Source organism: Empidonax traillii, unplaced genomic scaffold, assembly GCF_003031625.1.
Source record: "Empidonax traillii isolate 1590-97213 ecotype Southwest subspecies unplaced genomic scaffold, ASM303162v1 scaffold621:size378804, whole genome shotgun sequence".
NCBI classification, from domain to species: Eukaryota; Metazoa; Chordata; class Aves; order Passeriformes; family Tyrannidae; genus Empidonax; species Empidonax traillii.
Window position 1 is genome coordinate 263,125 of NW_020955814.1, and position 16,610 is coordinate 279,734.

The window sequence follows — 16,610 nt, forward strand, 5'->3', positions numbered from 1 at the left end:
GACTACTGAACCATAAATTATTTACAGTTTATATCAATCTATACTTAGATAACTCCAAAGCATTAGCTGACTTAGGCCTTTCACAGAAGGGATCCTTGTGCTTTTGTCTAGATTTTCCTCATACTTAACTGACTACAGACAAAGGACACCTCATTCCCAGCACATTAACAGACACTCAGACTAACATAACCAACCCACATGGGGTCAGTTGAGTATCATTTTGCATCTGGTTAAGGAAAACAGTAAGTATTGCCTTTTTTCTTGCCCACCACATAAAGCCTAAAATGGGCTATAAAGAACACTATAGCTATATACTCACTGTTGTCTTTTGTCGCCTACAGCTAAAGACAAATACACAATCTTACTGGGACAATATGGCACTGCTATTTACTAGCTTTAAACCAACTAGGGTATCTACAAATATTATACATACGCTTTGCCATAAAAATTTGAAAAATAATTTCACTTTGTGTTACAGCATAAATGAGGAGGAGTTCCAGCTCTTGAGAACACAATTACATGTTCAACTTCAGAGAATAGGGTAGCGCTAAATCAAAACCTCTTGTTCTCACAACAGGAATATTTATCAACTGATGCTGAAAAGCTTTTAATTCTAGAATACGTGAAAACAAAAGCCTGGCTTCAGCCAAATACACAGAGGAATTTAGTAAGATAATTACTTTTTATAAAAGGAACCTTTGATCCATATTAAGAGAAGTCTAACTTCCAATGCAAGGCAAACTTATTTCCTACTCCCTAGTCCTTTTGAAAGCAGAACCTCAATGCAGCCGTACATTAAGCTGTGTTACCACCTCCACTACAATCAGTTTTAACTGCTCCATTGCCAGGCCATTTCCTGATATCCATCAGCTACAAAACACAGGCCCCATAACCACCAATAGTCAATCATTTGCTATAGGACAGCGTTGAGAGCTGCTGCTTGCACTTAGATCACTGATCACCTCTAATTATCTGCTTGAGTCTTCTAATCTACAATCTGTTGTGCAAGCTACTATGCACACTGCTAACTGCCAACAAAAGAGTGAACTATGCTTTTATGCAATATGGCAAATATTGCAAAAATAATGAGTTGAAGCAATACTTACTACTATGACTTACACTGCTGTCTGAAAAGAGCTCCTTAAGCATCTTAATAGAAAGCTTCTGCTCAGGCAAGTAATGACACAGCTAAAGCAGAACATGGTAGGAACTGGTTTACTTAAAGCTTTGTCTTACATATGAACCCATGGGACTAAAAGACATCGCTAAGCAAAAGACAAGACAAAAATGTCAATAAAGGCATTTCTCAACATTAAAAGTGGAAGCACACTACTCCTAGGTCATAACGGAAAGTGGAATCACATTCCAGTTTAATATGTCAGGTCAAATAATTGAGGAATAACTTAGAAATATCAGAAATAATTTGGAACTATCAATTGATTAGTGTATTTTTCCACTGCCACTGCACATAAATAAGCCACAAACTAATAAATCTTTACTGACATTTTTCATGTTCTGCTCATATCGTTTTCCCTGGTACCCCTCTGCAAGTTTCTAAACATTCTAACCCTGCATCATTCTTGTTTGAGTTACTCAGAGAACTCTTGGCCTTCTATCCCTACTCCCAAATCTCAGTCAAGCTAAGCTATTTCAACTGTGGATAATTCCAAAGTGTTAAGATGATCATGGAATTTCAGCCTTAATTTACTCTTAAGGAGGAATAATCCACAAACAGGCGGTACTTGTTTAAAAGGCCTCAAAAATAGTTTCCAAAAATTGTTAATATTGGCCCTGTAGGCAGACACTAAGCTCAATGAAAGAGGTGCTGCTCCAGGCAATGGAGCAGACATTCCTCCCCCAGCCCATCAAGAGAACCATTTTGGAGCAGAGAACCACACTGAGCCAGTAGAGAATGCCACACTAGATCAAGTGGTTATTTTCTGAAGGAAGCTGCAGCCTACAGAGAGCCCACATGCAGCAGTAGGTGCTTCTGATAGAAACTACAGTGCATGGAGTAGACCAACACTAGAACAGAAACGAAGCATCAAGAGGGCACAGCAGCAGAGTAGAAGCATTATGAATTGATGGCAACTCCCTACTGCCCATCCCCTCTGTGCCAGCATCAGGACAAAAAGGACAGAAGCTGCATCTTGGAAAGAGCGAATGGGGATCTCTTCACACAGATCTCAAAACAGAGCACTTGATTTACTTATATTACTCAATTAAGGCATCTCTTCAGATTGTTCACAACCACTGTGATGTACCCTCTGAAAATAATGATGCAATACACGCAATTTACCATTGTTGAGTAGACTTCCATGCTTCTCATCCTATAGTCTTGTTCGCACACTGAACAAACATAGCTATGTGCTCTGGAGTTTGTTTTCCCTAAAAAAATTTTATACTTATCCCTAGAGCAATATCACATATCTCCTGCTGCTGACAGTATCAAATAAAAGCATGTGAAACCACAGTAAAGAAAGGAGAAGCAGGAAATGTTACATTTTGTAGAAGGAAATTTGACCAATTCAGCATGACTTGACAACCCCGTGCTGGCTAATACTCATTTCCTTGGGATCTTCCAGATCGGTTTCTTTTGACTAAATTGAAAAACAACTTCATCTTTGTGTAAAACAATCAATCATTCTCCAAATTTAGTTTACTCTACATCAAATAAAAAACTCTTCAAAGGAAAAGTTTTGCCTTTGTTTAACAACAAATCACATGCTTACAGATACTTAGCAGTAATAAAAAATTAAAGCAAGAATATTAGAGGACACTATGCAAAGACAATCTGATTACCGAAGTCTGAACATAGACACTAAGACTGTAAAACACTTTGATGACTAAGTACAACTCCTGAACATGTTATTCTGTTCTGTCAGTCCCAGTAAGAGTATGCAACTCCCATAAACGTGACCATCCCATGCAACTCCCATAAACGTGACCATCCCAAACACAAATCAAAAATAGGGTTCTCTAGTAATCGCTCCACAAGAAATGGAATTTCTCTTGAAGTCAGAGAAGCAGCCACATTCTTTAACAGTATATGCATGAGGCACTGAAGGTAAAAGCGTTGTGAAACAGTAAACAAAGCCCCAAGATACCTTCTGCAATTCTACATTGAACAGAACTATCATCTATGGATATTGAAAAGATTTTTGTCTTTTCTTTAAAGCCACTGAATGACTGACAAGGTAAGATATTTGCAAAGACATCCCAAATACTCTTAAAGCAACAGTAAAACAGTTCTGCAAGAGTTAAGGTGTAATTAAGTGATAGACATTATCACCTTCACAGGACAGCTCTAGTCCAAGTAAACAAGTTCACTAACATGCTTCATAGCACAACCCTAGTCTAAGTGAAAATATGTCAGGAAAAATTATCCACCTGTAACTCTCCTTTAGTCTGCAATTCATGAGTCAACAGTTCACACTGACTGCCCCAGTTACCGAGAGAATAGAAAGCATTCAAACCACAAAAATAAGGAGACACTTGAATACCATCTTTTCTGTAGGTGCTAAGTTGTAAGTAACTAATGATACTGTACACTATCCTACAATGAATAGTTAAAACCCTACAGACAAAAAATATACGGTCAATACGCTTGTCAAATTTGAGCTTAATATGAAAAGTTCTAGAAATTAAATAACCTATACTGAATTATTTTTTTAATCAAAAGGAAGCATCCAAACTGTTCAAGTGAATAGTTACAGATATTTGGCCTTTCAATGAAAGGGTTAAGACTACGTTTGTAATGTACCATAGCAAGATAACCACTAAGAATTTCACACTCAAAGCTTTTGGTCAACTGCAATTTCAGCCCATTTTCATTGGTACTTAGCATTAACAGTAGCAGGGACAGAGGAAATTGCTTACAGCCCACTCCCCTCCACTCAGTTTTCCCAAAAGCAGCCTACTGTTTAAGTTTCTTCCTACATCTCGTTGGCAAGAAATACTTTATATGGTAATATTGTTCATAAAAGTACTAGTTTTTAAAACCAAGTATCTACTAAAAATTGAAGTCCTAAGATTGAAGGGAGACCAAGATAAAAGCTTTGCCCAAATAACCATCTCATTTGCACTGGTTAAGTATTACTACATTAATTTCTCTGTAGCTAGCTTACTATTGATCAGGTAATTCTTTGGCAAGACACTTATTCCAAATGCATATATTCTCAAAGTATCTGACTTCTGCTGGATACATGTAATTGAGATTAACCTGACAGCTATAAAATTCTTCCCTCTCCCTGTTTTCACACTTGATAGAAAAAATAAGATATTCTGATTTTCTATGGCAGTAGCACTATAACAGACAAGCTAGGATTTGTTAATTTTCAATCTTAATCGTAGTTGAAACAAATTAAAAGGTTTTCCAAGACCTCAAACAGTGTTTGCTATGGGGCTGTCATTCTGTAGCGTAACAGTAATTAAAAAAAAAAAAAGCTGTTGATATTCTGGATGGTAATTGATAAACTTGACCTATGGTTTATATGTGAAGAAGAAAGATGAAAGTTATTTCAAATTAAGTATCAAAAAAATGAGAAAAAGTTTTACCTTTAGAGGTCTGATAGCTTCACAGAACTTTGTCCACCAGCTTTTCTCAATAGACTCCAAATGCCTCTCTCTCCTTCGAAGTGTCCTTAATCTTTCTTCTAGTTGTTTTAGAGTCCGTCTATCCCTTGATGACAGAGGGCGGCCATCTCTGCACTGGTTACCAAAAAACAGTGCAAGGGATCAAAAGTCACCAAATCAAGAAAACAAACTTGATTCTTAGTTTAACTCTTTACAACTCTCTGGAATTTGTAGTATATAATTCATGCATATACAATTTCTATATTATCAAAAGGATGAAGTGCAAAAAAGTCATAAGCTACAACAAGAGGAATTCCTATTAGGTGGTAGAAACCCATTTTCACAATGAAGAATTAGTCAAGTGAACCAGACAGTTTGTTTGATAACTATGTTTAAGAATAAAGGCTCGGAATTAAAGTATAAACACTGAGTGGGAACCACTGCACTCTTATAAGTTGAGTAGCAAATCCTTAGATCTCAGTTACATGTTAATAAGCAAAAGCAACAAAACAGGTATTAGATAGCCAAACCAGAGCTGTTTGTAACATCGATGATAGTGTATTACAACCTGATACTTAAATAAAGAGATTGTTATGTAGTAGGAAATGTACTAAAACCCTATTTTAGAATTTTGAAATTCCTTATTAATTTTTTTCCCTTATTTGTTGGGAAACTGTTGGAACAGTTGAGGTCTACTACCACAGAGCACAGAACAGCACAGATGGATGGCCAGAATGGAAGTGAGGCATTTTAATATCCCTTCCTCCCAGTCAAGGCTGTGAAAACACGGGTCAAACTATTATCTGAAACGAGTTGAAAAAAGCGTGGGAGATTTCCTCTACCACCTTGTTTGTAAAGCAGAAATCCTACCCTCCTTTGGCTTGCCCTTGGAGGTTGTTAAAAGTGTCTTGCTTACACTAAGCACAGAATTCCCTTTAGCAGCAAAGCCATCCTGGGTTTACATGGGGATGTTTAGAATTCAGAACAGATTTCCATATGTATGCTTTTCATAAAGAAATTATTTTTAACAGCAAGGTACATTACTGGGAAGCAAGAATATCTGGGGCTGTTATTTATTCATACAGATGATTCACAGTTTGATGAATCTACCTCATGACAGCTCTACGTGGCAAGCATCCAGTGATAACTACACTATACTGAGTAAGTATCAACAAATTGGATGCCATTTCTAGCAGCAGACTAAGTGAGGTTACTATCTACAAAGCATCTCCTCCATCCAAGCAGGACGGGAGAAATTTTACTTGTTAACACTATTATTAGCTAGACAGAAATAACTACTTACACAGAGAACCTAATCATTACTACACAAGTGACCATGTTTGTTCCCAAATAACTGCAAGCTATTCACTTCTTACTTGTTAGTCTTTTCTAGCACAAAAACTCTATAGCATGAACCATAAGCTAATAAGCAAGTAAAAAAATCATTAAGAAAGTGAGAACAGTGAAGACCATACCTTTGATTTAATCCTTAATAAATGTTGCTCCACTTCTTCAATACCTTCAGTGTTCTCCAAACGTTCATAAGCTGCACTGGTAGTTCCCTTAATCAAGTTTAGAGGCAAAGCTGACATACCATAAGCCTAAAATAAAAAGGAAACAGACACTCAAATTTTCTGCCATACATTTTTACCTGATAAGGTTGCTGTATGTCATAGCTATAAGGTATCAGTACTGGTGTTTTTTTCACCCCCTCTGCATGCTCTAAAAAAATGAATTATTTTCCTTTTTTTTTTTTTTTTTGAGCAAAACATAACAGATATGCAAATTCCAGTATCCCACATTGTTCCAATGGTACTTAAGTGTCTCCTGACCACTTCGGCAACAGCATGTGCTAAGACCTTGTATAAGCACGGTACACTGAAGATTTACCAGACTACTTCTTGTGCTTTGTCAAGTCACATAGCTTCCCAATACTTTAACTTTCCCACTTCAGATCAAAATCAAAACTTTGTGTATACTGTGCTTCTAAAACTATTTAAATTCAGTATCTAGAAATTCCTGTATTGCACAATTTCTTTGCAGAACGCTACTACCAGTAGTCTTCAACCTACTTTAAAAATTAATCAGGTAGAAAGTACCTGATTTACCAAAAAAAAAAAAAAAAAAATTCAGCAGCAAAAAGATAGAACTAGGTGAACATCTGAACCCTGTTACATTCCAAGACTGTTTAGATACTCATTCACATCCATATTTGTTGGTGTTTACTCCTCATTGTAAATTCTAAATCATTCCAAGTGTTTTGCCAGCTTCTACATCAATAGTACACCCAGGTTATTCCAATGCAAGGTCTGTAAGCTTTCCACTAAACATAAGAAGAAACAGATATTTGAGGCAAGGTAAAGAAGAAAATGGCTCTATTTCTTCCCTGCTACCCTACGATTCTTATAAATCAAGGCCAAGGTCAGAAGTTTCCCCAAGCAGCTTAGACACATTAGCCATTAGCCTGTCATTTGTTTACAGTGAATGCTATCCTTGGGGAAGACCTCAGCAGGAAGATTCTTTTCTCTCTCAATCACAGTTAACATAAGTAATTTTACTAGAGTGCCTGATATATGAACACTTGCCAACTTCCGAAAACAGAACTGTCCATGTTGGAAAAAGCCTCTAAGATCAAGGCTAAACTAACACTGCCAGGTCCACCACTAAACCATGTCCCAAAGTGCCACCCTACAAATCTGTTAAATACCTCCAAAAATGCTGAAGAGCAGTTTCCTAGATTTTCACAGGAATACCACTCCCACCGTCAAACATAGTTTTATATTTCATACTGAGAATAGATTTAACACAAATGCTAGTGTGTTAAAAATGCCACCTTACATGCTGTCAGATCACATGAGCTTTGTTTTCACAAGGCATGATTTGACCTGCTTAGAAACCTACTTAAGCATAATAAAAGTCTTTACACATTGCACCTAAAGCAAGACATTGTCCATTTCTTGATTTTACTTTTGAATGTGTCATATACCCCATTACCAACACCCATTAACCAAGAGGTCTTATTTACTATTACTGTAGCTCAAACCCAAATTAACTCTTTAAAATGGTAACCACTTAAGATCTGACAGAGCCCACAAACTTCAGTTTGACTCTGCAAGCAATCATTTTCCAGGATTTCCATAAAAATTCCTCCAAGTATTAGGGTAGAAAAGCATGAAACAGAACTTTAGCAAGTCTGACAGCTTTGTTCATTTGCTATGGAAATAATTTTTTTATGTCTGGAGTAAAAATTACCAGTAAATTGTTGGAACAATGTCAGTTAGCTGAACAGACAGCATGTGTCTCAACAAACTGCAAACCTAAGGAAACAATGGTAACTGATAAATCACTTAAAAAAAAATTAAGGGGGTAAGAGAAAAGAACTTTCCTTCAAACATTTCTTGAAGTATATATCAGCAAAGAACCCATTCAGCTGGAGAGCTTTAATAACTTGCTCTACTTGACTTTTTTTTTTCATAGCTATGCAGTATTAGAATTTGGGGTCCAGTAGGCTCTTAGAACAAAAGGTAAGCTATTAGCTATCAGCTCAGCATTTCAGGACTTCACAGTTGACAGTCTCATTTGTAACCCAAAAACACAGATAAAAAAGGTACCTGCAGCAATGATTACAGACTTGCAAATAAAGTTAAATTCCCTTTTCCACATCTACAAAAGTTAACTGACAGTTTCAGTTCTGATGTTAAAGTTTTGTGTTGTAGAAGTGTTAAATAGAAAAGACATCTCTTCTCACAGGCCAGTGATGAAAACAATTTTATGCTTTCCAAGACATTCTAGAGATTCTAGTTCGAACACAGCAAGTCAGCCATAGGATGGCCTACTTACAAGACTGAGTATTTTCAGTAAGGAAAATAATTTAACTTATGATGGACTTCACAGTTCTTTATAAATGTGTTTCAGTTCTCCTTTAAGAGTATCTTCTTTGAGAGCATTAAGCTCTTTGCCATCTACATGAGCTAAAAAGCACTCCCCCAGTTCTCTGCTCTAGGCCAAAGAAAGAATTCCTTCAACCTTTATTTAAAGGTTGCTCTCTGCAACCCTGTAATCACTCGGACAAGCCTCCACAGGAGCCTCTACAGTTTTCAACAACTGGGGGACCAAAACAAGACACAGTATGCCCATGTGTGGCTTTGGAAATATCAAGTACAATGAAATAATGGCTATGTCCTTGCTGATGCAAGCCCAGGACACTGTTTGCCTTTCTGCTGCAAGGAACACTGTTGGATCATGCTCAGCTTACTGTCCACTAAGACTTCCAGGTCCTTTTCAGCCAAGTCATCCCCCAGCTGTTAGATTCAAGCTCCTCAGAATTAACCCCTTCCGAAAGAAGGTCTAAAGAACTGCTAAACCTGATGTCATTCTTGTTGCACCAATCTTCCCTGTCAAGGTCTCTATGGTGGCTTTTCATTCGGTTTTATATACTTCTCCCAGTTGGAAATCATTCTTAAACTATGTCTATTCAACGCCATCATCCAGATAATTTCTAAAGACTGACTAGTATGGGGTCCATATTGAACCTGAAGAGCTCACTCAGGTCAGCTAGTGGCATAACTCCAGAATCTGGGGGAAAGTACAAACACCATCCAGTATCATAACTACAAAGCAGGCTACAATTTAACTGAGGTTCTTCTGTGGAACCCAAACCATTTCCAGCCACAGACAAAACCAACATTCAGTATGCAGAAATGCATATAAGAGATGACTATGACAATAGGTCTAAACAAATTTTACAAAGCTAAGCTTAGAAGCAATTAGATTTCACCACCCAGCAAAGCTTTCACCTGTTCCTCAAACAGCTACCATCAACTAACATATCAAGTATAGACTCAACAGAAATAGTTAAGAATTAAAATGCAGAGCTTTAACTCTTCTACATTTCTACAAAGGAAAATACAACTCTCGAAGTGATGCATTGTGTTGCTGTTTTTGCAGATGTGAATTATATACTTGAACACCAAGCTTGCTCTAGTGATAAAAGCAGTCTAAGTTCCTTCCTTGAATACAAAAGATGATAATAGTGAGATGATGATGCAAGTAAGCCTCCCATCATCAGTGTGGGAAAAAAACACGTTGGTCCTTCAAGACAACAATATACATAGGATGAAGGACAGAGAGATGAGTCATCTCATGTGATGTGTCACAGGTCTGAACAGAAGCTCTATTAGCTCATTTTCAGGGCTGCATTTCCCTTCAGGCTGATACAGAAGTTCAAGGCTGCCCTGGACAAAGTTTTAATTTCCTGGGTTAGTACAAGTGTTAAATTATTCATGGACTATTATTTTGGGCATCTGCAACTTAACAAGCAAGCAGTGTATTGAAGATAACACAGGAAAACCAAAGCTATAACACTAAAGCCAATAAAGGGCTAAGTCCTGAAACAAACTGGATTCAAAGTTTTGAATATGAACAAAAACAGATCAAAAGAGCCTTTAAAGTAGTTAAAGCAATTTATATACATGAATTTAGATAAAACATGTAATTAATTCTTAACACACACTACTGAAACAACAGTTTCCAACTTATTTTTAGTCATCTTCTGCCTAGAAGTGTTAAGTCAGGTGAGAAACACTACACCAAAGAGTAAAAACAGATATGTAAATGTCTGCACAGGTAACTGTAGTATACATGTTTGTTTGGAGTTTTTTTGCCATAAAGGTTCTTTAAAATTAAAGTACTAACTGTTCAGGCTGGTATCTGATAATGCCTGCTGCAAGCCTCAGGCTGCTATCTCTGCTGTTACCGGATGTCTGATCAGCTTCATTGAAACCACATTTTACGGTAGAAAAATCTAAATTTATAGTTAAACCAACTTATTTGAGAGAAGATTCCCCTCTCTTGAATCACTTCAAGTAATCCATGTAAGAGATCACCCCCTATCATTTAGCTTAAGGGCTGGAAAGCCAAATTCTAAGAGCTCACTCCTCAGTAAGTACAAGTTAGAGGCATCATCCATGAGCAGCTGTCTCGTTCTCATTTGAGTTTCTACCCACAGGCAAGACAGTTAACATCTCTAGATGGACCAAGTTCATATTTATACTTCAAAGATTTCTTGAAGTAAGTGGCCACCTACTCTGAAGGAGCAGAGGAAAAAAAAAAAAAAACAAAATTACTTACAGCAACAGAAACCCCTGGCTTTACCAACCCCATTAGAAGAACTCTCTAAACAAAACTCGAGACTTCTGCCTTATTTGTTATTCACAGAAGTGGTAGCTGGGTTTACGACAGTAATTTGTTGGTAAAGCAGGAGCCAGTAACTCACATGAACACAACTAGTTCAGTACCATTCTGTAGTTTTCAGTAGGCACTGAAGAGCAGCCAGAAGTACTCTCTAGCAGTTCTCTGAGCACACCACTGAACCCAAGTATACTCCGCGCTCCAGACAGAGCATTAAAATACCTTATGAGAAATTACGTGAACACTGCTTCCAATTTGCTTAGTCTTCACTTCCCCCATGTACCTTTCCTTCCCATCCATCTGCAGCAGATTCAGCTATTCTGTCATTCCATCCACAGCTAAGATTTAGAAGGAGGAGCTGCTTCCGATCCTTAGTCCCTTGCAGACTCAGCACGTTACAACATTCTAGACTCGCCGAACTCACATAACCCACGGCCAGATAAGGGAATAGCCTTTCCTTCTAGCTGCCTGCTGTGTTAACAGTCACTCATAAATAGAAGGCAGAACACAAATGAAGTTGCAACAAGTTGTAGAATCATGTTTTACTGAAGTTGCACCAAACAACTGCATCAGGGATAAACCCTTTTGTACTTAAAAGATCCAGAAAAGTGTTTCACTGGAAACCATAACCTCCAGTTTAAGATTTCTAAATTGCAGAAGCTATGAAAGACTTTCATGTAAAAGAAAATATTAAGGTGGGAACAACTAATCCTCAACTGTACCAGCCACAAGCCCAGAAATCAGTTATGAGGAGCACAGCAAAAAGACACTGAAATCAATACAGCAGATTACTTGAGAAAGGAGTTAAATCAAGTAAAGCTAATTTTGAACACCTACTGCAAAAAGCCTGAAACTATTAGGCATTACACTTTAGGTTGATTATGTTTCATTTTCTACATCTACTAGGTTCAGATAATGAGATATGTTCAAATGATTAACCTGTGGCTCACACAGGATAATTTCTCCTTGTTAGGGATCAAACAGAGCAGGTAAGTTATTTCTGATCAGCTTGATACACACCCAGAACTGTAAACGAAGATAGCTTAACAACCTTTTCTGGTTAAATATATTAAAGAATTAAACTTGCAATTTCAATAAATTATCAAAAAGTAATTGCATAGCATAGCAGAAAGACTTCCCATTCAATTTCTTTTTAGAGGTATATATATCACGCATGTGGCTTTAAAGTGGCTATGACTGAGGTGTTTTAAAAGATGTATATCTAATCTTGGGCAAGAAGTGTAGAAATTAATATTGACAAACATTTCTTGCACGGCACTGCCCTCTAGTGAAGTCACACGAAAAAGCCAAATAGAAAAGAGAAATCTTTTATCACTGTATAAAAGGCATCAAAAGTGTTCACAATTTCAAAGATGTAAATATTCGATTTCCTATTTTCTTACAACAGCTTGTTTCAATACTTCACCTGAAAGTGTGACCATGAAAGACAAAATGTTCAGTTCTATCAACTGGACTCTGATAAAATTGCACCTATTCAAGTTAAAACCAGCTAAACTAGATTAGTATATGCAGTATTTAGAAATACGGTCAAGCATGAGTTAATTTGTTTCAATACAAGTGTTCCAGAAAAAAAACCCTCCATTTAAAGAATATTTTGGTATAGAAGAGATTTTTCTATATTTGTAGCCTAATTAGCTTCTTGTTTGCATAATGTTAACCATGAAGGAAGTCACATGATACCTTTTATCCCTCACTGCAATTGACATAGTTCATGGATACAATGCACTGTTATCAGCACTGCTTCTGACAGAGCAGCTAAGTCAGTCCAATTAAGTAGTCTCAAGTGAGGTGCGCTGTCAGGTGTCATACCAACACAGGCAACACTGAGCTTGTGTAAGAGGAACTGGGACTCCATCTTTATTGAAACAGTACCTTCTCTGCACAGCTGGACTGCACAGTTCTCCTGAAAAGTAATCTAACTCCACAAGAAACTGTCATCTGCTTTCTCACATTAAAGCCATCTCCATCTCTGGCTATCTATTCATACTATCAATAAAAGACAACAATGGGAATTGAAGAATCTTATTTCCAGAACATCATTAAGCATAGCAAATAGTGACAGCAGTTCACACATCCTTAATTGTGAACATTCAATATGTTATCTAGTAAAATCTCAGTTATTTCATGTGAAGTTTTAGAACGCAATCTTCAGCTGCTATGAGAGTACCATTTTTTGAATAACATTGCTATGGAATCATCCTTCGAACATCTCCAATCATGAACAGAGTGGCAAACAAAACAGGTATGTTCTGTATGGCACTTCTTGCACAACCTGCTGTATGCAACATGAACCTTGCATTAAACACTTGTTTATTCATTTCTCTACTATTCATCCCTACGGTCTCTTGCTACACACCTTCATTTACATAATAATCTTTTCTCTCAACATGCACACTGCAAGACTGCCTCACTTATTTGTCAGTGCCTCTACACTACAGTTGTTCTACTATACCCAGTACACTTATATTTGCTGGACAAAACTTGTGTAAAAAAGTTAACCCTGCTTCAGTTGTAATACTGACCTAGCTGCCACCTTCTGTATTGCTCCATTAGGCTTGGAAAAGCATTAACAATCAAAGATTAATCTCCTTTCAAGCTGCAATTCTAAAAACTCAAAATACCAAACTACCAGCTATCCACCAGTTTAGTATCTACACTTCTCCAAGACAGTAGTAGGAATAAGGTTGTTAAAACAACCATCAAATTGGTTTGCTATTTTATTTATTTACTACTTCATGGAGAAGTGAACATAATGAAATAATTACATTTCTTTTGTATTTCAGAATTGACATTGTAGTGACTAAATGGTAATGACAGTGAATGCTACTAACTTATGAATTCCTGAATAGCTACTTGATATCTACTTAAAAGAACATTGCTGGTGAACAAACGCTTCTGGGGTGAGACAGATTATAAAAGCTTTTAAGCTCTTTGGCTGTTAAGTCAACTGCAGAAAAGTAAATCATGCTCTGGACAAAAATTAGGTGTGAAAAGGTCATTACATTTATGATTAGACAAACTAAGCTCTCCAAGACAGAGAAAAAAAGGATCACTTTACAATTCTGTAAAAAAAAAAAAAAAAAAAACCAACCAAATAAGGCTTATTAAATGTTTGGAGAAATTACAAAGCCAGTTACAATCATCCTTCAAGGTCATGCTAAATGAGATACACAAGATCATTCAAAAATCAATCTGCCTATCATTGTATGAGTAATATGTTATTCTGCCTTGAATTCAAATAGCAATCTGGAGCCAACAACAACTATTGTATTAACACCTAAGGCAATGTAAAACCATTTCAACGCAAAAGACATTAATGAAAGAATAGATGCAAACTACATCATCTGCAAAACTGTTTCAATCTCTCCCCCAGCCAAAACCAGTACAGCACTGCAGGCCTAATTTATCATTTTCTTGTTACTGTTGCACATTCATAGATGTAAAAAGCTGTCAGTATAAATCATCAAGGTCACAGATTTGCAGAGCCCCCGAAGATCATTTGTTCACATTTCTTACAAAACAATTTTAATTATCAAGTGCTGTACTTCAGCACTACACATAACTTAATATCAAAAAAAAACAAGCAGACTTTGTGTTATTAAAGCTCAAAAACAGAAAAGCAAGTACCAATTCAGTATTACACCAAGAACTGAGACACACACACACACACAAAAATCAGTCTAAGTTACTCATTTAAACATTGCATATTCTTAAGAAAAATTACATCTGTTTATGCTTGTCAGTAACATTAATGTATCATCTGAACATTTGTAGACTTCATCTTATTATTTCCCCTTAGAAAGTTAAAAATTCAGAGTACATATCTTCCCCAGTTGCATCTTTCTTGTCTCTTCCTGGTCTTCCAAAATGTCAAATAACAAAGAAAAGATCATTCTTCAGCGTATTCAGCAAGGAAATGCAACACAAAATCTGAGTTCTAGTATTATTTTCTGGAAGACCATGCTAATAAGGATCAGCTCAAAGTCAGCCAAAAGAAACCTAACTGTAGCTTTTATATTTTTACATCTATTCACAGAAGCAAGCAAGTTTGCTTCTTATACAACCAAGTTGTGAAGATACAAAACTACAGAAAAAATAATTTGTGCTTCTTAGATTGAGAGTAAGTATTCAATGTTTGTTTGCTCCCCCACCCCGAACAGGCCATGTCCTCACCACTAGCACAATGAGCCTCTAAAAATTGACACCTATCAAAGTATTTGAAAGCTATTACTATCTTCTGACACGCAACAGTCTTAGAAGAGCTAGTAGTTATTCAAACATAGAACTAACTTCTTTTCAGACATCACTGCATACTGTTTTGTGAAGTGCCCACTGCACTTTTCTGAACATTGTACTGAGGTGAATAAATCACAGTAAAAATCTTTAGTAAATCTTGTTTTCACAAATTAACATCTGTGATGGAACAAAAAGTTAACCAACATAAATTAAATGAGATTATAACAGTAAAACCAGTATTGTTGAAATAAATTAATCCAATAAAGAACCAATCTTACTGTCAATCACTGTCTCAAGATTTTCATAGGCTAGAGCCAAGCTTAAAACAGAGGACACCTCACACCATGAGGCACAACACACTAAGTGGCACCATTGGTACCACTACTAAATCCTGTAGGTCCACACAGACAGGCTGCTGCAGAACCCTTGAGGCTGGGAGGGACCTCCAGAGCCCATCTGGTCCAACACCAGGGTCACCTAGAGTTGCTTGCCCAGGACTACGCACATATGGTTCCTGAGTATCTCCAAGGAGGGAGACTCCACAATCTCTCTAAGCAACTTGTGCAAGTGATCAGTCACCTTCCATGTTTCTTGTGCCCTCTGCCCAGGAACGGGATGAAAGACATCTCTGAAAAGAGCCTGGCTCCATACTCTTTGAAAACTCTCCCTTTAGATATTTGTACACATTAACAAGATTTTCCCTAAGTCTTCTTTTCTCCTGGCTAACAGTTCTAGCTCCAAGACTTTCCTCGTAACAGGAAGAGCCCAGAACTCCACATGTGGCCCTACTAGGGCTGAGTAAAGGCAAAGAATCACCAACAACCTGCTGGCAATACTCCTCCTAATGCAACTCAGGATATTACTAGCCTTCTTTGCAGAAGAGTACCATCCTGGCTCGTGGTTCACTTGGTGCCCACCAGAGCTTTCAGATCCTTCTCCTCAAAGCTGCTTTCCTGCTGGGTGGTCCCCTGCATACATTTATGTGAGTCCATTCCTGCAAAGCTTTGCACTTTCCCTTGCTGAATTTGAAAATGTCAGCCAACTGTCCAACCTAGCAAGGTCTCTCAGACGGCAGCACAATCCTCTGGGGTATCAGCTCCAGAGGGCATCATCCCAGTTTTGTGCCACGTACAAGCTTGCTGAGGGTATACCCTGTCACATCATCCTGATCATTAATGAACATGCTGAACAGAACTGGAACCAGTATTGATCCCTGGCATATCCCACTAATGACTGGCCTCCAAGTAGACGTAATGTCATTGATCACCACCCACTAGGCCCAGACATTCAGCCAGTTTTCAATCCACCTCCTGTCAGCTCATCCAACTGATATTCTGTAAGCTTCCCCGCGGGGATCTTACGGGAGATGCTCAGTGTGGGTTAGGTGTGGCCTCTCAGTATTTGGAAAACGCACATCAAAGATGTTGGCATGTTGTAACAGTATAGGAGTTGTGAAGAGCTGAAGGCTGACATGAGAAGAATTACTCTAAGAACAGTGTAGTTCAAAAGTCAAACCTTTTGAAACTTTAAGAGTTAAGTTTGCATACCTGTCCATAAACAGATAAGGATATCTGTCCATAAACTTGTTT

At 37.5% G+C, this 16,610-nt stretch overlaps 1 protein-coding gene across 2 annotated transcripts in view; it reads right to left on the reverse strand.

Annotated features, from left to right (window-relative positions):
* Positions 1-16,610, reverse strand: part of LMBRD1 (LMBR1 domain containing 1) — a 71,054-nt gene that overhangs the window by 24,342 nt on the left and 30,102 nt on the right. For both annotated transcript variants that reach the window (XR_003572875.1, XM_027898765.1), the window contains exons 8-9: positions 6,051-6,176; positions 4,558-4,710 (exon numbers count right to left, since the gene is read on the reverse strand). Coding sequence is in view for 1 of the 2 variants with exons in the window: in XM_027898765.1 (XP_027754566.1) it covers positions 4,558-4,710; positions 6,051-6,176 (279 nt within the window). In the remaining variant the exon portion in view is untranslated. The remainder of the gene's footprint in view (positions 1-4,557; positions 4,711-6,050; positions 6,177-16,610) is intronic.